Source organism: Rutidosis leptorrhynchoides, unplaced genomic scaffold (genome assembly GCF_046630445.1).
Source record: "Rutidosis leptorrhynchoides isolate AG116_Rl617_1_P2 unplaced genomic scaffold, CSIRO_AGI_Rlap_v1 contig384, whole genome shotgun sequence".
NCBI classification, from domain to species: domain Eukaryota; kingdom Viridiplantae; phylum Streptophyta; class Magnoliopsida; order Asterales; family Asteraceae; genus Rutidosis; species Rutidosis leptorrhynchoides.
In genome coordinates this window covers 38,195-64,877 of record NW_027266621.1, presented here as the reverse complement: position 1 = coordinate 64,877, position 26,683 = coordinate 38,195, and the positions used below count along the sequence as shown (strand labels likewise).

At 37.5% G+C, this 26,683-nt stretch overlaps 4 protein-coding genes, 1 non-coding gene and 1 pseudogene across 5 annotated transcripts; 4 read left to right on the top strand and 2 right to left on the bottom strand.

The window, feature by feature from the left end:
* The first annotated feature begins 1,729 nt into the window (after positions 1–1,729).
* Positions 1,730–7,024, top strand: LOC139883339 (double-strand break repair protein MRE11-like). The gene is made up of 22 exons (XM_071867527.1): positions 1,730–1,746; positions 1,854–1,989; positions 2,074–2,231; positions 2,386–2,476; positions 2,767–2,886; positions 2,964–3,032; positions 3,108–3,199; positions 3,301–3,403; positions 3,497–3,604; positions 3,690–3,752; positions 3,819–3,890; positions 4,016–4,093; positions 4,345–4,407; positions 4,487–4,547; positions 4,745–4,827; positions 4,979–5,092; positions 5,325–5,402; positions 5,680–5,751; positions 5,866–6,107; positions 6,383–6,482; positions 6,680–6,877; positions 6,992–7,024. The coding sequence occupies exons 1-22, from the start codon at positions 1,730–1,732 to the stop codon at positions 7,022–7,024; spliced, it is 2,151 nt and encodes a 716-aa protein (XP_071723628.1).
* Positions 7,025–8,135: 1,111 nt separating this feature from the next.
* On the bottom strand, positions 8,136–13,837 carry LOC139883337 (myosin-2-like). The gene is given in 24 exon segments (XM_071867525.1): positions 8,136–8,687; positions 8,689–8,787; positions 8,907–8,983; positions 9,073–9,153; positions 9,261–9,390; positions 9,476–9,611; positions 9,712–9,893; positions 9,982–10,161; positions 10,256–10,414; positions 10,487–10,564; positions 10,641–10,730; positions 10,813–10,965; positions 11,060–11,178; positions 11,255–11,393; positions 11,502–11,605; positions 11,788–11,872; positions 11,966–11,979; positions 12,088–12,151; positions 12,252–12,420; positions 12,569–12,596; positions 12,707–12,857; positions 12,953–13,096; positions 13,207–13,308; positions 13,436–13,837. Coding segments are annotated over 24 exon segments (3,438 nt in total).
* A 657-nt stretch (positions 13,838–14,494) lies between these two features.
* On the top strand, positions 14,495–18,834 carry LOC139883336 (cytochrome c-type biogenesis ccda-like chloroplastic protein). Its single transcript, XM_071867524.1, has 15 exons — positions 14,495–14,585; positions 14,665–14,710; positions 15,336–15,470; positions 16,116–16,180; positions 16,450–16,578; positions 16,833–16,888; positions 17,269–17,399; positions 17,478–17,563; positions 17,656–17,687; positions 17,845–18,006; positions 18,083–18,155; positions 18,245–18,345; positions 18,434–18,526; positions 18,619–18,665; positions 18,759–18,834. The coding sequence occupies exons 1-15, from the start codon at positions 14,495–14,497 to the stop codon at positions 18,832–18,834; spliced, it is 1,323 nt and encodes a 440-aa protein (XP_071723625.1).
* Positions 18,835–21,675: 2,841 nt separating this feature from the next.
* Positions 21,676–23,277, bottom strand: LOC139883335 (uncharacterized). The gene is made up of 6 exons (XM_071867523.1): positions 22,879–23,277; positions 22,412–22,489; positions 22,160–22,194; positions 21,996–22,051; positions 21,831–21,920; positions 21,676–21,734 (listed from the first exon to the last, which is right to left on the bottom strand). The coding sequence occupies exons 1-6, from the start codon at positions 23,275–23,277 to the stop codon at positions 21,676–21,678; spliced, it is 717 nt and encodes a 238-aa protein (XP_071723624.1).
* Positions 23,278–23,420: 143 nt separating this feature from the next.
* TRNAF-GAA (transfer RNA phenylalanine (anticodon GAA)) lies at positions 23,421–23,493 on the top strand. Its single transcript has one exon. It is a non-coding gene; the product is annotated as a tRNA-Phe (tRNA).
* Positions 23,494–24,183: 690 nt separating this feature from the next.
* On the top strand, positions 24,184–26,036 carry LOC139883334 (uncharacterized; annotated as a pseudogene).
* Positions 26,037–26,683: the final 647 nt, after the last annotated feature.

Genomic DNA, 26,683 nt, shown 5'->3' with positions numbered 1-26,683 from the left:
ACAAGAGAATACATTGGGTTTACTTAAACCCCAAGCCACTGTAAACTCTCATTCTCTATCGAATTTGGACAATCGATTTTTTTGAGTTTTATCGTCGACTAAAATAAGATAGTCACTATCTAAATCGTCGATCTTAGCTTCATCACAGGTTAGAACTTTCGCATTCGTGATATCGAATTTCTACAGGGTAAGTCATTTAGCTCTTGAAACGTTTGGGAAGTAAAACAAGCTTAAACGTCACTCTAATAGGGAAATATAAACTTGAAAACATCAAAAACAACCGAATTGAGGGCCTAAAGAAACACTTTTAGAAATACATCGTCAGCTCCTCCTTTCACTCTTCTTCTATTTTTCTCCTTTTTTACGCCAAACATTATAAGTGTACAGATGATCAACAGTCATCTTATAACAAGTAATTTATTATAGTTGAAATGTACCTATTAATAGTACTTATAAGTAGATCAAGGCTAGCTCAAAAGATCAATTAGTGCCGCTAGGCACGCTATGACTACATGCCTGGAAATTTATTTTGATTGTCTGATCTTTAGATAGTTAGCGTTGCCTACAAATTTTTTTTTTTTTCTCCATTGCTATACAAAAATTGGAAACAAGATGGACGGGATAAAAACCGACCCATTCATCACAATCGAGCCAAACTACGGACCCATTCCGTGTATAATACAAACCCGTGGCTTCAGCCACGGGCACTTACTAGTAGTAATAATTTTAAACAATTTCTTTTTCTGAAGAGTAAAACAAATACTAGTAATTATTTGTGCATATAATGTACTCTTCTTAGATTTTTTAATTTAGTGAAAAGGAAAATGATATTATAGTTTGAGTGAACGAAAGGCCAATTTTTAATCGTGGGCTGGGCTGGTCCCTTCCTCTCCAATGAATACTGAAATCGAAGCCTCATACAATAATAGGTCCAGTTTCAAATCTGTACAAGACTTGAAATCGAACCAATTTTCGGATGATTCAGAAATTTAACACATCAGACCAGACGACACTTGATTGGTTAAAGTTAAGTAAGCTCGCCAGCTCAACAAGAAATTAACGGCAGAGTTTAATTTGACGTTTGGGGGGTTAACTGAGGTGTTGAAAAAACGATAGGGTTTATAGAGGCGATATATGAAAACGTCGGGGATGTATGGGTTTACCTGAACAACATAGGCAAAGATGTCATTATACATTCAATTTTCGTGGGAGTAGCATTTTCATACGTGGCGATAGAACCACACTGCTTCGTGTTCTTTTCTTTGAAATTGCCGCTCCGCCCCACCCCCGCCACCACACTAACAGCTTCACCACTCTCTTCAACCAGTCGCCTCGCCTCGCCAGTATATCTATTTATTTGTATTACTTTCGAACAGTCAGTCTGAGGTGATTCTCCTGCTTATTTGCATTGATTATAGCTGATATTTACAGAAAGCACAAAGGATAAAAGTAATCGTTAAGCCGGGTAGGATTTTACTTTGATTTCATTCTGTTTTTGGTTTTTAATCCTATCATTTGTGAAACCATCAGTAGCCAAAGCTACTTGTTGATTTCTTTTCCCGGGTTTCGTTAAGTTTTCATCCAACTAGTTATGGATGATTCGACCAAAGTAATTGAGCGCTGTCGTCTTTTGATCTTTTAATTTTATTGAATCGTTTGTGTTGTTGAGTCTACGAAGTTTGTTTTAATATCTGTATTGTATGTTTTGATAGTTGGAAATTTCGTCAGCATGGGAGACTCGTCCAGGTAATTTTTTTTGTTTCATTCCATGCCTGTTTTGTTGAATGTTATCTTTGAAGTTGTAATCCATAACTCGCCCAATGATGGCATATTGTTTCGTAATTTTTTCTCAGGGAGGATGTTAGCAATACACTCCGAGTACTTATTGCCACCGACTGCCATCTGGGATACATGGAGAAGGATGAAGTACGGAGGCATGATTCATTCCAATCATTTGACGAGATATGCTCCATAGCAGAAGAAAAACAGGTGATCGACGAATTTCAGCTAAGCTCTTTGCCCTTGCGTAAACAAGCCATCTTTCACGGTACCTTGACTTTGGTCTTGTATCAGGTCGACTTCTTGCTTCTTGGTGGAGACCTCTTCCACGAAAATAAGCCCTCAAGGGCAACGCTGGTTAGAGCTATTGAAATTCTTCGGCGCCACTGCCTAAATGATCAACCTGTGCAGTTTCAAGTGGTTAGTGACCAGACTGTGAACTTCCCAAATAGGTAAAGACTGTATCATTTTGAACTACTCAATTCTGTGGAAGCTCATGAACTTCTCTTTTTCTTCTTCTCGATTGTTTGACTTTCTATTGCACTTGTATCAATGTACTCACACTCGGTACATCTTCATTTCCTGACAACATACTGCTCTTTACAGTTTTGGGCATGTAAATTATGAAGACCCTCATTTCAATGTTGGCCTCCCCGTCTTCAGCATTCATGGAAATCATGATGATCCTGCTGGAGTGGTATGTTATATTTGCTAACTGCTTTTGCTTCTTAAAGTTTATTATGATATCCCTTGATTTCTCTATAAAGTTAAACCTCATGTGAAATGCCTGCTTAGTTCAGGGTGTGTCTTGTTTGAGTGTCATTCTTGGTTTTTGGTATCTATGCGAGCTTTTACATATGTCTAGCATCTAATCCTTCTGAATTGGCAAAGTTGTTTCATGTTTTTTTTTTTTTTTTTTTTTTAATTCTAACATCTTCATCGGTAGTGTGAAGGTTGTATCTTACTTTCGGTGATGTGTTGCTGTAGGATAACCTTTCTGCTGTGGATATTCTTTCAGCATGCAACCTTGTGAATTATTTTGGTAAAATGGTTCTTGGAGGTTCTGGTGTTGGTCAGATCACCCTGTACCCGATTCTCCTCAGAAAGGTTTGTTAACTGATGTTTTGGCACAACTTGTACGAATTTCAGTAGAAACAGAAGTCTTACTTCTTCATGATTTGCAGGGTTCAACTGCTGTAGCTCTCTATGGTCTTGGGAATATTAGAGATGAACGCCTCAATAGAATGTTTCAGGTACTTGAATTAAAGCTTTGGATATTATTAGTTTAATGACCATGGAAATTGTTATTTAAATGATGGGTTCGACAGACTCCGCATGCAATTCAATGGATGCGCCCTGAAGCCCAAGAAAGCTGTGAAGTGTCAGACTGGTTCAACATGCTGGTTCTTCATCAGAATAGGTTGGGTAGAAAAATGAAAAGACTTGGATTACCTGAAAGTTGGCACCTACTGTAGCCTTTAATTTATTCGATGTTGATATATTCTGCAATCTCATCTGCAGAGTGAAGACAAATCCTAAAAATGCAATAAATGAGCATTTCTTGCCTCGCTTCCTTGACTTTATAGTATGGGGGCATGAACACGAATGTCTTATCGAACCTCAGGTGCAACTTAGTAAAATTTTCAACTACAGATAAACTTTTGTTATGTGTTTGTTAATGTTATATTCATACAAGGGTGCATTTTGATTTTAAAAGGAGGTACCCGGAATGGGATTTCACATTACACAGCCTGGTTCCTCTGTTGCCACATCACTGATTGATGGAGAATCAAAGCCCAAGCATGTCCTTCTGTTAGAAATTAAGGTTGGTGTATGTGAATCCTTAAATTCGTCTTCCACAATAGTTACTTTTAATTGACCAAGTGTCATATTGAGTTGTTACCTTTCAGGGAAACCAATACCGGCCAACCAAGATACCTTTGACATCAGTTAGGCCTTTTGAGTATGCAGAGGTAGATCTACACAACTTTCTGCTCTTATGTCGAATTACTTTACTTACTTGGTTATTGCGTCTGCAGGTTGTATTGAAAGACACTACTGACATTGATCCCAATGATCAAAACTCAATTCTTGAGCATCTGGACAAAGTGGCAAGTTCCCTTTTTCACCCATGTCTAACAAGCATTGTAGTGGCCTATGTCATGTACGGTGTACCCCTGTGTCAATCTAGTATACATCTTTGTCTACTATGATTTTCAAATTCAAATTCCTTTAGGTTTGTAGTCTTATTGAGAAATCTAGCAAGAAGGCTGTTAACAGATCAGAGCTGAAGCTTCCATTAATTCGAATAAAGGTAATTTTGCGGAATTGAATTCAATTTTTATGTAAACATCCCAATTTTGTTGCTAGCATTTCATTAATTTCTGTATAAAACAATTCCTTCAACCTTGGCTCATCTGCCATGTACTGATTATCATCCCATGGTCTATATTTTCATGCTACCACTCATCTTATTGTTTTGGTTGCAACAATGGACAGATGTTTATAGTTAGATCTTATTTACCACTGACTGTTACCTGACCCTTTGTTGTTGTGTTTTGGTAGGTGGATTACTCTGGATTTATGACGATTAATCCTCAAAGATTCGGGCAGAAGTATGTTGGGAAGGTAGCTTGATTGCAATCATGCTTGACCATGTATGTTATTGATTTCTTTCTTGAGATCCTTATTCATGATAGTTTTTCAGGTCGCAAATCCCCAAGACATTCTCATATTCTCAAAGGCCTCTAGGAAAGGCCGCAATGAAGGTGAATATCAAGGATTACTCTAGTGCAAGTTCTACGTAGTAACATGTGATGCTGCTGAACAACATTGAATAAACACGGTTTTATTGTGGCGGCATTGCTTTTATAAGGGCATGAAGTGTGTTGAAGCTATTATGTATTACTGTATTAGAAATCCGTTATCAGATGTAGACTGATCAAAGTTTCTTATGGGATAATAGCGAAAATTGGTGACTCTGAGCGGCTTCGCCCAGAAGAACTAAATCAACAGAACATAGAGGCTTTAGTTGCTGAAAGCAATCTGGTAATTAGCTATCATGCTTCGCATTTTTGTTTATATTTAGCATCATAATAAACTTGATGCTTCTTCCCCCAGCTAATGTTTCAAACTTTTTATAAAACCAATTTCCGTTTTGTTCTTATCTCTTCGTCTCTTTCTTACACAAATTTTGCAGAAAATGGAGATACTTCCAGTGAATGATTTGGATATTGCTTTGCACAACTTTGTTAACAAAGATGACAAAATGGCTTTCTATTCTTGTCTGCGATACAATCTTGAAGAAACACGTGTATGTTTTTTCTAACACCAGTAGTTACTGGAAGAACAGCACATGCATTCGCTCTTTCATTTATGTTCGTCTGTCTATATGTTTTTACATTTAGAATTTCATATTTATAAGCGCCCTGCCTGGTCTCGAGTAGTTTTCATTTTCTATTTTCAAGACATTATATTTGGATGGTGATGAAATATACTTGTTACCAAATTTCTTTATTTATGATACTGATGGTGTTTTCTCCCAGAACAAAATTGCCAAAGATTCAGATACTCTGAAGATTGAGGAGGATGATTTGATTCTTAAAGTCGGAGAGTGCTTGGAGGTAAGAGAATCAATATTTGTTTCAGTTATTTTTCTCTCCGTTAGAGAAAATACTTTTGATGGATGGCATGACTAGTTTCATATTCCTAAGCTATATTCTAGTCCATTGATACTTTGGGATCAATTGTGTAGGTTTAGCCCCTCTAGATGGTATAAATATTCATATAACTGGAGAGTTGATAGACAAACCATATGAAATTCTGAACCTTCAAGAACCAGCGTCCCAGAAATCTCATTCATACAAAAGCATTTAATTTCATAATTTCAACGTAATGCAGGAACGTGTGAAAAAAAGATCTCTGCACCCGGAGAATACTCCACATTTAACTTCCTCTATGCAGTCCATGGAGGCAAGTCATTAAGTTTAATTTACTGTTTTGCACAAACTCAGTAATGAAGGCGGAACGTACACTGTTATTAATTCTGGCATAGTGTTCACTTCCTCTGTAATCAATCTGGTGCAGGACGTTAGAGGTAAAAATTCTGCTGGAATAGGCTGCGCAGTCTCCTTCAGCGAAGATGAGGACTCAACTTATCAGATGTCAGGATCAAAACCTTCTGCCAGAGGCCGGAAAGGATCATCTGGGGTTTCTAGGGCATCTAAGGATTCTTCAACAAGAGGTAGGGGGAGAGGGAGGGGCCAACAGAGCACTAACCTCAAGCAGACAACTCTTGATGCAAGCCTTGGGTTCCGCCCATCCCAGAGGTTACTCATGGCCCCACTGCTCTTTGTTCTGTTGAGGCCTGATTTTCGAACTCATCCTCCCTTGGACTCACTGAACTCAGCAGTGCAAATTTTCCCTATATATAGGAATTAAATTCCTATATTTTAATGCCTATATAGGGAAAATTTGCACTGATGAGTTCAGTGAGTCCAAGAGAGGATGAGTCCCTTTATCACTGCTGTTGTTCTGAGATGGATCTTCCATAGAAAGTGATTGACAATATGACTATTAATCTTAGGTTGTTTTACTCTTGCAGATCTGCATCGACAGCAGCAGCAGCCGCAGTTCGAAACATGGCTCGTGATGATGATGCTGTAGCAGAAAAGGATGATATTTATCAAGTTGATGACAGTCCGGTATGGATCACTTAATTAATTTATCATGTGCACTACTAGGGTGTTAGATAACTATGCTCCTTGCTTTAAATGATTCTACTTTTTCATGCATAACGCTAGGAGCATGATCAGGTCTGCCTCGTAATCTGCTCTGTGTGATTGAACGAACTCAAACATTGGTGGCCTTTCTGAGTAACAATTTGTTTTGTATGCTGTAGAATGATGATGAAGGCTTTACTGGCAAAGGGAGAAAACGAGTTGCACCGAGAGGACGTGGCAGAGGTTCCACACAAACCTCTAAACGGGGCAGGAAATCAGATAGTACCTCAGTTCGTAAAATGTTCCTTGGCAAGTACGATGAAGATGATGAGGATGATGATAAGATTCCAAAGAAATTTAACACATCCCAACCTCGGGTTTGTCTTATAAACCATGCTGTATCCATTTTGAATTATCTTTTTTTTTCTCTCTCTGAAACTTGTCTCGAAAACCAGGCAAGAACAGCTTATGTGACTTCTCTCTGTTTGTAGGTGACGAGAAATTATGGAAATTTGAGGCGGTAAATGCCATCTAGCTTCATCGCATTCTTCTTGACTCCAACCTCCTAGGTTCTATATATATCTTCGCTTAGTGAATGCCACGAACGAAACCGTGAGATGCGTATCCATTGGAAATGCTGTGCATACTTATCCGAGAGAAAGAAGCTATTACTGTATGTAGTTAAGTAACAGTACTGTAATATTTTGTTTCCTTTTCTTTTCAATTGAAAATCTCTAAATTGTCGGTCGCCAGAAGTTCGATTGGAAACAATGTTTCAAGGATAACTTAGTCGTCAGACTAAGGGCTCACCTCGGATTCCTTGGTTTGATCTCAAGCAAATATTCCGATAATGACAAAGTCCATACATTTTCCAAATCAAAGAACTAGCGAGAAACGTTTATTCAGTTATCTCTTCTAACTCTGATTCAGACATCTCTATGGCTCTGTTTAACAATGGGGTCTGCGCCGTTATTTCGTTGGATGTTTGCTGAATGGCAAGAAAAAGAGGGCTTGCTCGTCTAACAAAGAGTAGTTGGGGACCAAGCAATAAAAACAATTATAAAACCAGATACACCAGTTTATGTTGATTTATAATTGATTGACACCACGCTTTTTATGTTGCGGGGATAGCTCAGTTGGGAGAGCGTCAGACTGAAGGTCGCGTGTTTGATCCACGCTCACCGCGATCTTTTAACACGTATAAATTTTTACTTTTATATTTCTCAGTCATTTCTCGTCCTCTTTCTGAAATACACGAAAAATGGTACACCAAGCACCACTAATATTTTTAACAGTTCTCAAAATTTCTGTTGTGTCCAAATGTATTTTGAAAGAGTAATGGTGTCTTTCTGGACTGACTGACTGACAGCAGCCTTAAAACGGAGTTAAAGCCGAAGGCGTTTTTCACAAGTTTGAAAATATGAAGGGGATATATAGCGTATAATAGGCTTAAACTCGGAGGGTTCTTTTTGGTAATTTATCCAACATTTTGCTTCTTCTTTTTTTCATATTTTTTAGAGGAATGTTTGTTTTTTTTCATACTATTACATCTTTGATTCGTCGACAGTATACACAATCTATCCGACATATACTACACAGAGATGACCTAAAAATGGTAAACTTTTTTCATATAATTCAAGAAACGAGCTTCTCCCACCATTTGCGACGAACTTTTTCGACGTTGTTATGGTCTAATTTATGGAGCCTTGCCTTATTCTCCTTGAGTCTAAACTTATAATCCCTCTTCCATGCCTGGAATCTGAGTTTCAACTGTCGAAGTTCGTCAACAGGAGAATGCCCTACTAGTTTCACCTTTTCTAAAGCTTTGGCATGCTCCTCAAATGTTTGTCTTTGATTTTCAAATTCCTTAACAAGATTGTCGATCCCATGATTATTTACTACTAATGATGTGCCGTTTGCAAATTTGATGGGTGTTGTACCCCAAAGGGTCTGTGATACCATGGATGCATCGTCGGAATCATAGAACCTGTTGCATGGTGACGTGGACGCGCCGGATCTAATTCCAGGAGTACCGCTGATCACATAATTCATGTTTCTGATTGCCATTTGATTCTGCCATGTGTCCTCTGCTGATTTCATTTTCGCCTCCAAGTGCTTGACTTGCTCACGCAACGAAGAATTTTCCTCTTCTTTTTCCCTCAGAGCTGTTTCGGCACTTACGACTCGCCTTCTGAAGCTCAGCTATGAGGGTAACTCCAGGATCCTGCTCTTCTGATAATACATCCTGCTGAAGAAGCAGAAAAATGGATAATTCAACAAGTGGTCCCTGTGTTTTAAAACATTATAATATTGCTCCTAATGGAGTAAAACATCCAAATTAATAATTTTAGACGACATGCTCAGTTTACGCTTGTACCTGCATCCTCTTGCTATGCTTTCGTTTACCATGAGTGTTGTCAGGTACGGACTTTTAGAATTACGCATATTGCTGAATTGCTTCCTAACCAAGCAACCACGAATAACTGCATTGAAAGGAAGTAAATATTAAGAAACTTCTTAGGACGCAATAAATAGATAATGCAACAAATAATCTATAGTAGATTATATTTACCTGATTGGAAACAGATGATTGCTGATAGGTGCTCATTTGCCATGATATCATATTTCCTTCTGGCATTCTCACTTCGGACAACTGACACAAATTTAAAAAATCCAAATGAGTTGGAAATTCTTAAGCAAGCATCATATGTAAGACTTCACCATGCAAGTATGAGAAAAGAATTCCAATTTTGCGCTTACATGTTTGTATTGTTGTCACTCTATTTTTTAGATCATGGAAATAACAAAGGGCTTTCCAACCGCGAATATGTTTTTGAATTCCGATTAACCCTTGCAGGACTTGTTTTCTCTTGCTCTCCAACACACCAATCTATACCAAAGCAGAATCAGCTATCGTGGAGCGGAAGATCAAAACTAAATATTGATCATAGAATTAAATTGGAGTATATATATACCTGGCCTGTCCTGAGATACACTTTTGTATAACCCACTTGATAGTTTTGTGGGAGGATATTAAATTGTTGAAGAACAGCAACAGACACGCTCAATGGATCTCTAGGTACATCCTTGTCCAATAGTAGGAAACCGTACCTAATTAAACATTAAGAATAATTAATCGGCATGCACGTAAACTAAAACAACACAAATGAAAGTAATTAATTAGTTCTTTAGAAAATGAATATACATATACCTTGCAGCAAATTCTTGATGAGTCATTCTTGTAGGATATCCTGATCTTGAGATTCTGACAACCTCGAGAATTCCACAACATCTGAGCTGCTGTAAGACAAGTTGTTGATCATACTCTCCAGGAAGCTGCTTTCCATTAGGACTCGTATTCTCTAACTGATACATTAGCTTGAATAGTTGACCCTGCAACAAATATTTACGAGTTGTGATCTATTTACTAAACCTTTGCTGATAATTAAACCTTAATTATATATAAGTAGTATTAATTTACCTTGAACTTAGTACCAACAGTTTGCTTTGAGGTATATTCTCGCGCCCCACATAATTGGTTGGACATTTTGGATCCAAAAAGCTGCAGAAATTGGGAAGTGCATGATGATAGAAGTTCCATTAAATCAGAGTGCACTGGATCACGGTTCTTTTCTAGGAAGCCATTGGTGTCGTATATAACCTGATCAAATCAACCATTAAGTTATGATATATTGTACTTACAGAGGATCGATTTATTTAAAGAAATGATTAGGAGGAAGGAACGTTGATCTGACCTGTCCAGCATAGTGACCAACAGTAAAAGCCTTGCCTCTTTCCCCTTTAAAGCAAGTATTTTGACTCAGGTGTTGTTTAAGCTTATCGGCAAAGGTCAAATCTGTGGTCTTTGGGAAGTTACATTCTTCATCCAATAAAGAAATTAGCCCCAGAGGTTTCTGCAAAGGTCAAACAGATGTATTGTAGCTCTGCTGTAAAAGTAAAAGTAAAACCATCACATGCATGCATACCTGCTCAAAGAGATTCAAACACTCATCATTGTCCTCAAAATCCACTTTTTTCCAGTCAATCCCATCTGTTTCATAATCCTGAAACCGAAAGGAAAAGTCATATTAACAAAATTCATGATGACGAAAGTCAAAAACCAGATCTTAAAATACTCACCTCCTGCTCGAGCTTGAAAAGATGTCGGATAAAATGCTGTTGCAACCGCTCGTTTGCATAATTTATACAGAATTGTTCAAAGCTATTTTTCTGCAAATGATGAGGATAGATGAAATCATCAAAGCGATAATATATCTGAAAGAAAACTTAACTGACTCTGCCTTTTGTTTACCTTAAATGACTCGAAGCCGTAAATATCAACAATATTTATGGATCTTCCAGTGCAATGTTTTCCCACAGCTAGAGACTCGTCAACTTTCTCTACAAGGAAGTTGAATAAACTTGCATAGATGAATTTGGCCAATGCATCCCTGGTATCAATTGCCTGCAAAGGAAGAGAAAATTTCCCATATCATTTTTATTGTAACGAGGTGTATTGAGGGCAATTCCCCAATTAAATTAGGAACTCTGAAAATTACCTGCTGAAATGTCAGTTTTTTAGCAATCCTATCCCTCCCAGCTTGGATTTTGCGGGTAGATAGTGCTGACATTAATTCTTGGGCACCACAACCCATCAAATTGGAAGCGCTGCTTATGGCTGAAAAAGAAATGGGAATATCACTAAGTAAAACTTCCTTTATATACATATGACTAAGGCCGGGAAAAATTTTTACCTTCATCTTCCAGCACCTCAACATGATTTTCATTGTCAATTACTTGGAAAGAAATGTTTCCAAGCCATAATACGGCAGCAAGCAACGCAAATGTATACTCTTGATCTTCCTTGGAAACTTTAACAATCTCCAAAGCTTGCTGAAGAAAAATTATAATAAATTGATAAGTTGAGATCCAAAAGACTGAGGCATTGTTGAACAGTAAAAGAGCTTTCCATCACATGTATGTACAAGTACTTGTCATTACCTCAAGCTTATGGAATTTCTTAGCATCATCAACACCATCAATTTCCAGGCATTCGCTTTGATTCAGTTATTTGTATTCACTACCCACTTTAAGATTGAGTCTTTCTGCAAACAATAAGGTACATCGAAATAAATTAATTCAACCCTTCAAAATGAAATGAATGAATAAAATTATAAGTCTCGCAGAAACTCAGTTTTCCATCTAAAACTACTTAATCAGGGAAGAAAATTAAGGACTAGAATAGAAATATGAAGTTTAACTTTAAACATATAGAAATGAATGGTACCTCTAAGATTTGATGGAGCACCAGAACACAGTTGGTAAAAGATATGGTATGACCTTTCACCATCAGCCAGCTGAACTACCCTCGACTGCTCAGGAAAACATTGTCATCATTCAGAAATAGCGGTTCGTATATTATATATACTTAACTTACAAGCTCACAGTGTTGGAATCAACTTTACCTTCTCTAACAGGTCTGCCCAGGTTTGACATAGCACAGTGAAGGTAAACATCAAGTCAGTCGCTACTTTATAGGAAATTAGAATCTCTTAAACAGAAATGTAGTGAGTATAAAATTTCTTACAAGTCTGGATTTTTGCACCACAGATCTTCCCCATTGTGCTGAAGTGAATTTCAATCAATTTCCCCTGCAAAGTAGTTTTTTTTTTTAAAAAAGAAAAAAAAAATCAAAGGCCAGGCTTTATAAAAGTAGGAAGAACCTAGATGGGGAAGAAACAAGACACTCACAAATCGGCTTGAATTGTCATTCCTAGATGTTTTTGCATTTCTAAATGCTTCAAGTATACAGTTTGTCTGAAGGATTTCGTGCTCAATCCCACCACTGCCACCACCAAGAGCAGCTAGGTACTGCATTGCAAATTTTGCTGTCTCAGTTTTCCCAGTTCCACTTTCCCCACTGTAAAAGTAAATTCAAAACGGTCATAGCATAAGTACTATGAGATTCGATTCATACATAGAATAGTGATTGATTGGACTCCCTTTAAAACAATGTCACAAAGTAACACCAAGGAGAATTAATGTTGATGAATGAGAACCGAACAAACCTTATAATAATGGATTGATTTACTCCATCTGCAAATTAAATTACAACCAAGTAGAAACAATGAGCAACGTAAAAAGTTATAAAAGGCCACAAGGTAGCATTAAATGAGAGAGACAGAGAGAGAGATTTTGATTCTGACTTTGCATCATCTCGTTGTAAGCATGATCCACGGTAGCATAAACATGGGGGCTGTAAGTAGCTCTCTGCTTATAAGCCGTAAGTAAATCATTGCCATAAATTTTTATTTCTTTGAAGGGATTGACTGCAATTAAAACTGATCCTGCTTTGCTCTAGCAAATCAAAAGGAAACACCAGCCAGCCATTAGTTTACGAGCAGAAAATGGATATGAATTAATAATGCGTCTACTCCGTTCATTGCACTTACATATATCAAATTTTGAGTGTATCGATGAGCAAGGTTGTGAAGGACTGATGGCTCATTTAAGTAACTAAGCTGTATTAGATCGTCCACTCCTTCAAGGATATCTGGATTCGCAGGGACTAGGTCTTCAATTGGCACTTTTACAACCTAGTACGTACAATTAACAACGACCTTTAATAAACTAAGTTATAGTTAAATGAAGAAGATGACCTACTAATTTATAGTTAAACGAAGGAGGAGGAGGAACTCGATCTTACGTTTCTGTTGGAAAGCAAAACAGATGCTTCCTCCCCTGAAGTTGACTGCACTGTTCCAAGCTCCCTTTCTCCAGTTTGAAGCCGACACCAAATACGAAGTTTCTGAAACAAAAAAAAGCTTCCAATTCACATGTAATGCTAAGCTATTCTACAGTACTATACCTAATCCTTATATTTCTCAAACCAAACAGGTAAGTAGAATTAATAAATATCAGTAAAAGTAAGTTACCTTGTTGATGAAGTAATCTATGCTGTCATTCCACTTCCCTTGTTCTAGTCCAACCACGTTAGCGGCGGCGGCTTCCTCTTCCTCTTCCGTCTTCTTCCTAATTTGCTCATCGGCCATGTAAGGCGACTCCTCAAAATTGTTAGCAGCTGGCGACTTCCTGCTCCCAAAGCTATTCATTTTGCCCACACTCCTCAACTCCTTCCTTTGAATGTTTTCGACATCCAGAAGCGATTTCCTCCTGGCTGAAGACGGCAACCTTGGCGCCCTCGAGGTGGGGCGCGACGGAAGTGCCGGTGGCAGGTCCTTACCCATCATTTTGCTCTCTTCTCGCCGCCACAGGGACTCCAACATCTCCTCCAGAGAACTCTTCGCCAGAGAATCCGGCGATGTTGAAAACATCATCCTTTTCTCTCTTTTTTTTAAAAAATAAAATAAAATCTAAACTTTCTCAGCCCCCGTATCAAAAAGTTGTGTTGATCAATTGAGAGATAACAGACTATTGACACTCCAAACTCAGCATTCTAGAGAGGATTTGAGCTCTGCAAAACCTAATTTTTTATCCATTTAGTAACAGAGGAAAAACACGTTACAGGGACAATTTTGTTGAGCTTAATTTTAGAAACCAAAACCTTAAAATGGAAAACAACAACAGATGAAGACGACAAGAAGAAGAAAGTCTGTTTGTTGTTGCGTTAAAGGATTTAAATTTCATTCCCAAAGAACAACATTTGCTTTGTGTTCGTTTTTTTTTTTTTCCAGAACGAAACGGCCAGACAGAGAAAAGAGAGGGAACTAGAAAACTGAAAGAGAAGAAAAAAAACAGAACAGGCACGGCACGACCGAAAGAAACGGGTAAGTTTGCAGAAATGTGTCCGAAGTTTACATAAAATTACGGACATCCTCTACATTTAGAAGAAATCTACATTTTGGCCCTTGTAAAAAGTGCGAATCTCAAATCGGCCAAGCCCATTAATTCGGCCCACTGGCTCCTATAAAAACTAGGGCTTTAGAAATCAGCACCTTCTTCTTGAATGCTTCTCTCTCTCCGTCGAGTGCGCAATGGCTAAGAACAGAAACAAGAAGAAGCGGAACGCCGCCGTTTCGATGGACACCGGTGAATCCACCTCCGTCGTAGTAGATATTCCTCAAGGTATTTGACTTTTATAATGTTTGTGAACCAATCGCTCATACTATTTATCTATATATTCATGGTTATTTGTTCATTGCAGCCATGGACACATCAGAAACAGGAGCATCAAAGCCTTCTTTCAAGATGTTAGTATTCAAAGTTTATCTCTTTATAGTATAGTATTATGATAATTATCCTCCCTAAAATTCGAAAATTGTAACTTTGGCATTGTGAATGTAATAAAGTGCGATTCAGATTAAAATAGTTGAACAATCATCATCCAAGGTAATGTTAAGAACCCCTTCAAAAAAGAAAAGAAAAGAAAAAAAAAAGGTAATGTTATGAAAGAAAGAAAAAGCTCATACTACAGACAGTAGTTGATGTGAGGAAAAAGACAGACTTGTTCCATTTATGTGATTGAGCCTCAATCTCCTCCTATAAGTTACTTCTACTTAGTAGCATTGTCTTTGAAATTGAGTGCGTCGGCTTTGTTTGTTATCCTTCATTGTTTTTATTTGGAATGATTCCATGCCCTTAAGTTTTTGTCGTGCAATTTGTATATTTGCTACCTTAGTTGCAGTAGCTTCAACCAAACTCAGTTAGCCTAGAATTATAGTCACTCAGAGTTATTCTACTTGTGATTCTACCAACATGAGAGCTGGAGGGATGTTTTAACTTGGTTGCCTCGGAATACTCTACACTGTTGTCCGTCTTCACGTTTTTTTTTGTGCAAGCTCTTATCTTAAATGTAGAATGAATGTGTTGAAACAGAAAGACAAACAAAGGAAGACCCATGAAGAGATCAAAGAATGTACGGAAGAAGAAAGCGACGGTGAAAGCCATAGCTAAGAGTGAGAAGTATGCTGAGAAGGCTGTCAAGAGTGAGACCAAGGAATTAAGAGTCAAGTCTGCCAAATCGCTCTATGATTGAATTTCTTCACCACCCTTTCCTTTGTTCACTTAAAATACATACTAGTAATTGTTACATTTTCGGCTTCTTTTTCCCCAAGCAACTGAGACTCGCACGATCGATTATATTCTGAAGAGATATGTTACTGTAATTTTGACTGCAGCCTATGATAAGGGACTTTGGGATAATTACATGTAACTGTTTTTCAGAGGAAAGAGATTTGGAGCTCCCTTTATTTTTGTATAATGCGTTCGGTAGTCCTTGTATTTTATTTTGCTGATGTGGTGAATGGAAATATGAGGTCAGAACTCAGAAATATTTCCCATGAGTCCCATTCGTAATAAACATCAACAGTTGAAAATGTAACTCAGCAGGTTCCATCGAACTTCCATCGTTGCCCAGTTTATGTCTCTAGTTGAAAAAACAAGAAGGCCATGGAATGGACCAAAGAGAGAAATGAAATGAAAGTGAAACCCAAACCCATAGCAGACAGACCCATGCTATAGCCCATTATGTTGTGTGTCAGATATTTCTAATATGATCCTCAATCTCTCTCTCTCTCTCTCTATCTACTTCCAAAGAGAATTCCTTCAACAATCGTTGTTTTACAAAATGAGTTTGCTTGTAAACCATTTCTGTAGTTACACTCCTCATTCTCCTAGAATTGCGAGCTCCAGAAAGTTTGAACTTAATAGTGCCTGTCATGGTGAGTGATTGATTCAACATTCATGCTGCTATAATAATGCTCCTAAAATGGCTTAAATTTCATCTGGGTTTCATTTTTCTTTTAACGTGGATGCACAAATTTTCTTTGTTACAAACGAAAATTGATTTCATAAAAAGGCTACCTTTTATTGCTCAAACCATACTTGAAAAAGCCCAATTGGTTTCAGTTTGGAAGACTCACTTTTGGTTGTTTAGTATGTTGGATTTGTTATCTAATTCAACAGCTCTTTTTCTATTTGTATGTTCAAGGTAAATGTGCTGTGCCAGTAAATATGCAGGCAAGGTGTTCCTCGGAGGAGGACCGCGGTCTTGTGTCATTGTCAAAGAATGATGGAAGCAGAAAGTTTCAAGCTAAGATGTTATTAAGTTCAATGGCAGGTGGGTAGTAGTCTGTGTAGTACAGCTTTGATTATCTGCTGGAATACGTGAGATGTAATTCTCATTGATGGTTGTGTTTGTTGTATGTGTTTTCGGGTAAAAGAAAAGTATATAACCTTTGAGTTGTTTAATTATTCTCAGGAACTTTTAATGAGATAGATCAGTAATTATCCATTTACATAAACCGATGTAATGTTTTGTTCATCTCTTATATATCTTACGCTTGCAATGGATTTTTTTTTCTTGGTTTTCAGTGGCAAATTTGGTTTCAGCAGACTCGGTGAAGGCTGCGGATTTGAACAATTTCTTGGTGAGAATTCTATATTTTTAATAGACAGAAGTTTTGTGCCTCGTCTCAATATCTTACGCTTGCGACCATGCATGTTAGTGAATACCCCTGGAGAATTACAGCACTTTGTTCGACTTTAATTTCTGTGCTACTAAATTCCATTTTATCATCATTACTCTTTAATTCTTGATATCCCAGAAAATCATTATCTACATACTCAAATATTTTTTGCATCAACCTTTAGGGTATCGTTTCTAAACTGAAAATTCATATTTTTACTGTTAAACTATGAAACTGAAGTTTATTCTACACTTTGGCTCCTCCGTACAATGTCTTTATTTCAGTTATACATGCCCTCTGCGCATCATCTCAGGAACTAGAATTATTTTCCTTCGAGTCAGGAACATGCTGCGTCTTTCTACACTTTGGCTGATGAAAGCCTTGGGGATTCGTTTGGAGGCTTCCTATTTTCAGCCGGACAGCAGGCTAATGAAGCTGTTCAGGACCAGTTGTCAGCACTCAGTTTCACTAGGTTTGTCCCTTCGATCCCCCTTAATTTCAAAAGACGGGCCTGGTTTTGTTTCCACTCCTGACTTACTCCTTTCCACAGTTTGGCTGTTATTTTTGGGGCAGGCCTTGTAACTAGCCTCTCGCCTTGCACATTAAGTGTCTTACCACTTACTCTTGGTTATATAGGTAAGCATTAAAAATTGCATTGTGTTGGCAATTTTGGAGTTATGGACCTGTGGTCATGTCTGATTCTGTTTACAAAACTGCTTGGCATCTAGGTGCTTTTGGCTCTAACAAAAGCAGAGCGCAGGTAAATACTACTACTACTGTCTACTCAATTTTTTCCGTTCCTCTTCGATAATGCCACTTTCTTAGAGCCAATGTTTGTTCCTAAAGTTTTGGCCTTACGCTGTTGAGATAAAGGTTTTCAATCATCTCATTTCTATGTTTTTATTCTTCTTGGTCAGGTTATTGGGGATTCGATTGCATTCGCACTAGGATTGGCGACTACTCTAGCGCTTCTCGGCATTGCAGCTTCATTTGCTGGGAAGGCATATGGGCAGATAGGACAGGGACTACCTGTGGTTGCATCTGGTTTGGCTATGGTTATGGGTCTCAACCTCCTAGAGGTATGAATTGTTTAGATCACATGGAACTTTGTGGTTTTAGACATATTTTTTTATGGTTTCTCTTTTTTGTGGGCAGATAATTGAAATACAACTTCCTTCATTTTTTGATAACTTCGACCCCCGTTTGGCAGCTTCAAATTTTCCGTCAAGTAATCGATCCACGTCCGAATATTTGATGATTACGTAGAAATATATTTAATTTTAGTGTTTATTTATGATTGAGGTTGTGTGGAATTAGGTGTGCAAGCATATTTAGCTGGGCTTACATTTGCATTAGCAGCGTCACCATGCAGCACACCAGTCCTGGCTACCCTACTTGGATATGTTGCTTCTACCAGGGTACGTATTGTACTTTGTTGTTTAAATTCTCCTCCTTTTCTTATTAAAGGTTTGAGTATTTGTCATAGTACGTCTTGTTATTTAACAGGATCCTCTTGTCAGGGGCAGCTTACTTTTGACGTATACAACTGGCTACGTGGCACCTCTGCTGCTTGCTGCTTCCTTTGCTGGAGCATTGCAGGTATGTATGTATGTATGTATGTTGCTACTCTCTTATACTCTCTCTGCCAAAGTACATGTAGTAATAGTAAATCCAATGATGATATTTCGCAGAGCCTTCTCTCATTCCGGAAGTTCTCAGCATGGATCAATCCAATGAGGTAACTTTTATACTATTCCTCTTCTTTCTCTGACATGCTTTTGTTTGCCATCCTTGATTGTCAGTGTGCTAAATTTATTTGTTTTTTCTGCAGTGGTGCCCTTTTGCTGGGTGGGGGTGTATATACTTTCTTGGATAGGGTTTTCCCTCCTACTACCATGGCAATGTAGTAGGAATTATGTATCTAGGAATATATACATACTGTATTTCTCAGGAGGAGATAGGCTTGTGAATATTAATAGCTGGCAAAACTTCTAGAAATATCTTTTGTGCCAAAAAAACAATGTATAGTTTTGGTTGTTATGTTATACTACTGTATATACAATTTCAAAATTGTTGCTTTTATATACTACCACCATCCTTAATTAATCGTCACATTTCTTACGCCTTTTACATAGAAAATGTGACATTTAGGGACGGAGAGTATATTTTTGTTTTAAGAACAGCTTCCAAATTTCTACTAATGGTATTCTGTCTGTATGAACAATCAAGTGATAGATGGAAACAAAATCAAATATGAGATATTTGTTCCAATTTGTGGTTGTGCTTGTCATTTAGAGTTTTTATATCAACTTTATCTGATGGATCATTAAGTTTATGTATATAAATATTTTTATTTTTATTTTTATTTTTATTTTGGAAGTTTAAGAATAATACAGTAAATCATTAAAAATAAATAAAAATCCTATAAATGTTGAGCCTCAAAAGAAATCCAAGCAAGAAAAGCCCGTTCTAAGCTACTGGCAGGCTCAGCCCACGGATTGTTGGGCTTGGCGCCCAATCTAGATAAAGTTAGCTTTGGCTGGAGCTGTCGAGAGTCGTGACCTCACCTCTAAATTGTATTGTATTGTAATGTTCACAAACAAAGCTTCAAGCGACAAAGAGAAGATGGTTAAGATTGACTACGGAGCGCGTAAGTTGGTATATTACGCACCGAATCCGTCCGTCCGGAGAGGATCGGACGTTTCTTTTCCAAGCTCGGAATGCTCGCCGTCGATTCTGCCGTGAACAACTCTCTTCTCCCGGTTAAAGGCAGCGTCGTAGGTTAGTCTTTGCGGCCTCTGTCTGAACTTTATTTGTTTTCAATTGGTCGATTGAGTTATATTTCTTTGTCCTAAATTTCATTCTGAACAAGAGATGATCGTTTAGTTGTTTGTTAGGGGGCGTAGCGTAGTTTGTTGATTTTGTTTTATGTGGTTTCCCTTTGCCTGAATTCAAAATTGACGACGATAAGATTGGAAATCAAACAGAAATAGACACGTGAAGAATTTCGAAAATAAGAAGAAGCAAAGACTAATTGATAATATTTCACATCAGCTGTGGAGTCTTGATTTAGTAGTTCAGTTCAAGTCCAGAAATGTACTTGCTGTGTGAGCAAAGAGTGCCAAAGAATTCACCTATTTCGTTCATTTGTCACTCTTTCCTAACGACTTCTCGAGTTAGCATAGACAAGCGACTGGCTGCTTTCAGTTGTTAATTAGCTAGCTGCTTCCTTTCCATGTTTTCATCATTCTGAATTTCCTATTTGTTTTTAAAGGTAAGAAGATGGTGTATCAATCTGTACATGATGAATTGAAGGATAAAGCAATGGTAAATGTCAAGGATAGACATTGTGACCAACAACCAGCACATAAGTTGCAAGCTGAGTTAGAAGAAGAAAATCTCCTGGAGGAGGAGGGAGACATGAATAATGCTGTGATTGTGACTGAGATATTGCCGGAAAGAGCTGGAGGCAGGTTGGAGAATCAAGGATTTCAGAAATCAGATCATTTGCAGACTAATACTAGGAAAAGGGTCTTCATCCGCTCTCGGCTATGAAACTTTGTTGCCCTTCACTTCCACTCTTCCAACCTTAATTACTAGTTATTTCACTTGTTGAAATAGTGTAAATTTGATTGTTATATGTACCCACTTGTATGATTTTGAACCCTGCATTGTAATAATAATGTTCCACAGACCATAACTTTATTTAATACTCTTATTTCACAATTTTGTGAAAAACGATATCTTGTTTTCCTATCCATTCTTCCTCACAGATGAATTTGAACAACCCTACAACACATGAACTATTAAACAAGGCTACAAGTCGGTAACCAAGTGAAACAAGCGTACAACTCGGGATCTCTTAAACAAGCACACAACTCGGTAAGTAAAGTTAAACAAGCATACAACTCGTGAACACTTAAAGAAGGCTATAAGTCGGTAAGAACTCAAACAGGTCTTCAACTCGGAAACTATTAAACAAGGCTACAAGTCGGTAAGAACTCAAACAGTCCTACAACTCGGGAAATATTAAACAAGGCTACAAGTCGGTAAGAAATCAAACAGGCCTACAACTCGGGAACTATTAAACAAGGCTACAAGTCCGTAAGAACTCAAACAGGCCTACAACTCGGGAACAATTAATCAATGCTACAAGTCGGTAAGAACTCAAACAGGCCTACAACTCGGAACCCACCACCACCCCCACTGCTCCTCCTTTTGATTTGCTACTAAAGAAACGATCCCCAAAAATCAACCCATAATAGTTTCCCTGTCCGATCCCTAAAGTGATTCAAATGAAATACTCCGTAGAAAATTAGTTTCAGCTTTGGGTTTTGGTTTTGGCCATTTTCAGTATTTATAGGTTGAAATAAAACATTTGTGAATCAAACCGATTCCTAGGAAAATCCAGTCGCCAACATTTGTGTTCGCCTAGCATCCAGAAAGAGCCGAGAAACATAGATTTGGATGGAATCAAATATGCAGTATTTACAGACAAAAGTATTCGATTATTAAAAACTAAGGCAGAGAGATGGATATGATCGATCGATCATCAAAACTTTACTTCACCATGCTTTATTTATGCAGCAGTGCGTTGAGATCCTTATGAACAAACAATCTGACTAGAGTAGACTACATAAATGAATATACAAACAACGTACAGAGTACAATTGTAAAATGCCTTTTTCCCTTCCTACATATCGTATATAATATAGCCTCACTAAGGTAAATATATTAAAGCAGGAATGTCAGTCTGCATCTTTAATTTCTGCTTCAACGTCAACTACAGCTGAGGTTGAATCCTTTCCTACAAAAATTAAAATAAAAACCGTGTGGGTGAGGAATGCAAGATTTTGATTTAAAGTGGAATTGAGCAATAATACTAGTTATCACCATTACGAACCTTTGTTAAAAGTGTCCTTGAACGCTTGTCCAAACATGGTAGATTTATTAGAGAACTGCACAGGGTCCCTCACAAACTTGTCATCTACCACTGAAATGCAAAATTGAAATAAGAAAACCAGCATACTTCAATTTAAAAAGCAACAAATGGGTTGTTAAGAGTTACCCGAAAACGGTTGAGTGCAAAAAGGGCACGATTGTGTCTCCTCATTCAGAGTAGATCTGGAAAAGAATGTAGAATGATAGGCTTTCGAGTCAGATATGTTACACTGAAAACAATATTAAACATGTTTTCACTGGCTGGAATGGGGTCATAATGAAGTTGCTTACTTGAAAACCTGAAAATCATTTCCACAGTTTGGACACTGCAAACAATTGGAAGGGGAAAATACATTAGAAAAAGTCTATTGAGCTCTCCTGAAATAATCATGCAACTTTTGTTGAACTATGTCAGAGAGACAAAGCATTAAGGGTGATTCTCAGTAATTCCAGGTTCACCCCCTAGAACAACCCGACAATACACCAACCTATATCAAAGTTCAAACAACAATCTGAAGCATCGAGAGACGCGATTAACCTTACCGTGCCTTGAACTATGTCTCTTCCTGCCCACCAGAGAAACACTCCCAAACCCACAATAGGTGCAACCACTGCAAAGAGCTTGACACGGAAAATACACATATGATCAGATTAAGAAATTAAGCATGGACACGATTACTTGGTTGGAACTAAGTAAATGGAAGGAAAATAGAACTAAATGCATATGAAATCCTCTTATGAGCACTTGAGAGTTCAAAGTTTTGAGTTTTTAGAGCAGTCACACCTCTGAGCTCAGGAACCTCTAAAGCTATGCCAATAACAAGGCTACAAATTGGTAAGAAGTACTAATATAGCATGCACTAATATAATATAGCAAAAACAACATAGTATTGTCAAGTACGAAATAGTATAGCAAAAACAACATAGTATATATGTTAGCTAAATTTTCTAATACAGTCAGAGAAACAGAATATGCAAGTTAGTAATAACATCAATAGAAACAAACATACCCAGATGGAAGCAATGGCATCTAAGACCCAACCAAGTTGACCACTCAACGTGAGGTAAGTCAAACCAATAGCCAAAACAAGATTCCCAATCACTCTAGCATTACTCCCATCTCCTCCTCCTCCTCCACCACCATTATTATTAAACCCAAAACCTTGGTTATTAAATCTCATCGAGACCTCTCTTTTCTTCTTCTTCCCCTTCAGCCACTCATCTTTCATCAAAATCCCGTCTTTACCTCTCCCAACTTTCAAGAAACTCCATTTGTAACTCAGATTGAACCTGCTTTGTTGCAAGTTTAAGTTTGCACTTCTTCTGTTAATGGGTTTCCTGCAAAAGCACTCATGTGATGTGTTCAAGGATGAGAAGTTGATAATAGAGATTTGCACAAGTGCTGTCATGGCAAAAGAAGAGATTGTAGGTAGAAAAAAAATAAAATTGATTTCTTTGGATAGGCTTCATTAGATTTCTCAGACGAACGAAATTATTATTTCCAGTAATATTAGAGATTAATAGTTTACATTGTTGTAGAAGAATTCAAGTAGCGGGGATAGCTCAGTTGGGAGAGCGTCAGACTGAAGATCTGAAGGTCGCGTGTTCGATCCACGCTCACCGCAATTATTTTTTTATTATCTATTTCCTTCTTTAATTTTGGGCTGGGTGATATATTTGAGAACAATGTGCAACAAAAGAAAGAAATCCAATCCAGTGGCCCATTGGATTGTATATCCATGGACCTGACTCTCTTTATTTAAAAAATTAAAAAATATTTGATCCACATTAAAATTAAACTAAATAAGTTGGTTCTATAGATATTTTCAATTTAATCTGTATTTTTTTTTTCAAACTCTTGACAGTAGGCACGAATTTCCGTTTCTTTACGTTTCTCTAGGTATGAACTAGCTTTTGATCACTACCTCAGAGATCGTCTGGGCTACATATTTTTAGACGGTCTAGATCGATCCAATTCCATTTTGTAGACAGATCTCAATTAAGTCATTACTTAATAATGATGAAAGATAACTTCTGACGAAGGAAAGTCAGAATGTCATATTGGTTTTGTACCCTTCCAAAGAAAAACTACACAGTCAATGCTCAATGACAGAATAACTAATTATAGACAAAGCTTAAAATGGGGCAAGTTGAGTCGTGCTAGTACATGCCTAACTAATACTACTACTATACTGGAAATCATAAAAGTCTTAAAAAATTGCTTGGAACTCTATACGGAAGAATTTTCTTTCGTATTTTTTTAATTTTATATAAATTAATATATACAGTTTCTATATAATTTGAAGGAAAAAGTCATGAATGGTGGATTTCCAGGGCCAAGAAGAATATCGTCTCCATACATCACATGGCCATTGGCAAGTGATTCATTTTAATTTCTTCATCTTGGATAATAAGACTGGATATATATATATATATGTTATTAGCAATTTGAAATAAAATTATAGAATAGTATTACTTAATATTAGCCCACGCGGGCGGATATATATTGAACATATATATACATTTTTATTTATATAATTAAATCGAACGCGCATATATATATATATATATCGATCTATATATCGTGCAAAGCACTTAATATTTTTGTCTTTGCATTGAAATCTGTCCAAGAAATTATTTGTCTAAAGTAAACCTTATGAGGATATATTTTAAAATTGTTACTTGCTTGCTTCTATTTTAAGTCAACTGTAAGCCTAATATTCTTTGACTTTAAACTCCAATTTGGAAAAGTAATATTGCTAATTCCAGCAAGGCATATATATATTTAATAATAAAATGCCACTTGCTGGCAGAGTAGAGACTATATAAAGTGAGAGTGATGAACCAGTTATAATCCATCCATACCATACAAAATCCTATTAGTAATAAAGATATATATTATAAGCAGTCTAATTAAGCAAAGAAGAAGGAAGATGATGAAATTATTGAATTGGTTGTTGTTTTTGGGCATTGTGTTGGCAGCTTGCTTAGGAGAATCGGAAGCTGGGCAAAAGACTTTGACATGCCCAAAAAGAACCAGCCCTTGCTTTCTGAAGAATATGAAATGTCCCAAAGAATGTCCTGATACAAAATCCAAGGACCCAAAAGCCAAATCTGTCACGTCGACTGTGGCTCTCCCATTTGCAAATGCTACTGTAAAAGTATATATATAACTACATTCATTCTACCTTTCTACCTAGCAAGCTAGTATATATATATATATATATATACTATTTACTCTTAATTTCTAACTAGTAACTAATATATATATCTTACATGGTAACTAATATAGCTTTCTACCTAGTATGCGAGTCAACTTTTGACATGATTTATATATGCATGGTACTGGGTTACAGAGCAGAAACCGGATTGCAATGGGAAAGGAGCAGGATGCATGGATCCTCGGTTCATCGGAGGAGATGGCAGCGTATTCTACTTCCACGGGAGGCGCGACGAGGACTTCACCCTGGTTTCCGATTCTAACCTCCACATAAACGCTCACTTCATCGGCCTCCGTCCAGAAGGCCGCTCCAGGGACTACACTTGGATTCAAGCCCTCGGCATCCTCTCCGGCTCGCTGGCTAACAATCTCTCCGTGGAGGCTACACGAGCTGCCGAATGGGACGACGAGGTCGACCACCTACGATTCACTCACAATGGGAACGATCTGGTCATCCCCGAAGGCCATCTCTCCTCATGGAAGGATGATGATAACAAGTTTCAAGTAGAGAGGACGTCTAGCAAGAACAGCGTCAGGATTACTCTACCCGGGATAATGGAGGTATCCGTCAATATTGTCCCCATTACCAAACAAGAGGACAGAGTTCATAACTACCAAATCCCCTCAAACGACTGTTTCGCTCACTTGGAAGTTCAATTCCGATTCCACGGATTGTCCTCCAAAGTCGAAGGAGTGCTCGGGAAGACTTACCGTCCAGATTTTGACAGCCCCGCAAAGCTTGGTGTCGCAATGCCCATCGTCGGCGGCGAGGATAAGTATAAGACATCCTCCCTCTTTTCTACAGATTGTAACTCTTGCATTTTCTCTCCTGCCGATCATGATGTTGACGTCGAGCAAAACGAAGCCGTCCTCGTCGATATGGATTATGGCCTATTGGATTGCACCGGTGGTTCCGCCTCTGGCCATGGAATTCTCTGCAGGAAATGATCTCTCCATTGATTTCGTAAACTAATAAAACAAGATTCGCCGGAAGTGATTTGGCGGATCATGGATTGCAAATTAAGTTTGTTTGTCTGATTTGATTTCCTTTTCATTTGTTGCATCAATGTAGTATTAACTACATTACATTAATGTTTGTTTACTTTAATTTGTGTGTACCCACATTGGGAAGATTGATTAATTCTCTGCTTTTACATAATTTTCAGCATATATATAAATAAACAGTTCTGGATTGATCTTAATTAATTATTCTAACACAGTCCATATGTTCTATTCTACATTAGATTCAAACTACCTACTATAGCTTGTCCCTCAATATTAATTACATCTTTTATATTTCGAATTAAGATCAATGTATTTTTCTCAAATCTTTTGGAATATATATCCTCAGACAACAACAATAAAAAATTTAACTTAGCTAAGCTTTCGGCCATTTATAAGAAGGGTTAAGAAATATATGCATTAATAAAGCCAATAAAACATGTAGTTAGTATATTTTTTTGTCTAAAAAACATACTAGTAACTTAGTTATATCTTAAAAAAAAAAAAAAATCTTTTTTTTCGCCAGTTGGTGCACTTTTAAATTATGAATTATCATAATGACTAATGAAAACTCTGGAGCTTCCCATGACGTA

What these genes read in the sequence shown, in the direction of transcription:
- LOC139883339 (XM_071867527.1), top strand. An exon ending in ATGATGATCCTGCTGGAGTG is followed by an intron (nt 2,477 to 2,766) that starts GTATGTTATATT and finishes GTGTTGCTGTAG; the next exon opens with GATAACCTTTCTGCTGTGGA. An exon ending in AATGTCTTATCGAACCTCAG is followed by an intron (nt 3,404 to 3,496) that starts GTGCAACTTAGT and finishes TGATTTTAAAAG; the next exon opens with GAGGTACCCGGAATGGGATT.
- LOC139883335 (XM_071867523.1), bottom strand. Translation starts at nt 23,277, where the DNA reads ATGACAGCACTTGTGCAAATCTCTATTATCAACTTCTCATCCTTGAAC. An exon ending in ATGCCATTGCTTCCATCTGG is followed by an intron (nt 22,490 to 22,878) that starts GTATGTTTGTTT and finishes TTCCGTGTCAAG; the next exon opens with CTCTTTGCAGTGGTTGCACC. An exon ending in CAAGGACACTTTTAACAAAG is followed by an intron (nt 21,735 to 21,830) that starts GTTCGTAATGGT and finishes TAATTTTTGTAG; the next exon opens with GAAAGGATTCAACCTCAGCT.
- LOC139883336 (XM_071867524.1), top strand. Translation starts at nt 14,495, where the DNA reads ATGGCTAAGAACAGAAACAAGAAGAAGCGGAACGCCGCCGTTTCGATG. An exon ending in TGGGTCTCAACCTCCTAGAG is followed by an intron (nt 18,007 to 18,082) that starts GTATGAATTGTT and finishes TTTTGTGGGCAG; the next exon opens with ATAATTGAAATACAACTTCC. An exon ending in GCATGGATCAATCCAATGAG is followed by an intron (nt 18,666 to 18,758) that starts GTAACTTTTATA and finishes TTTTTTCTGCAG; the next exon opens with TGGTGCCCTTTTGCTGGGTG.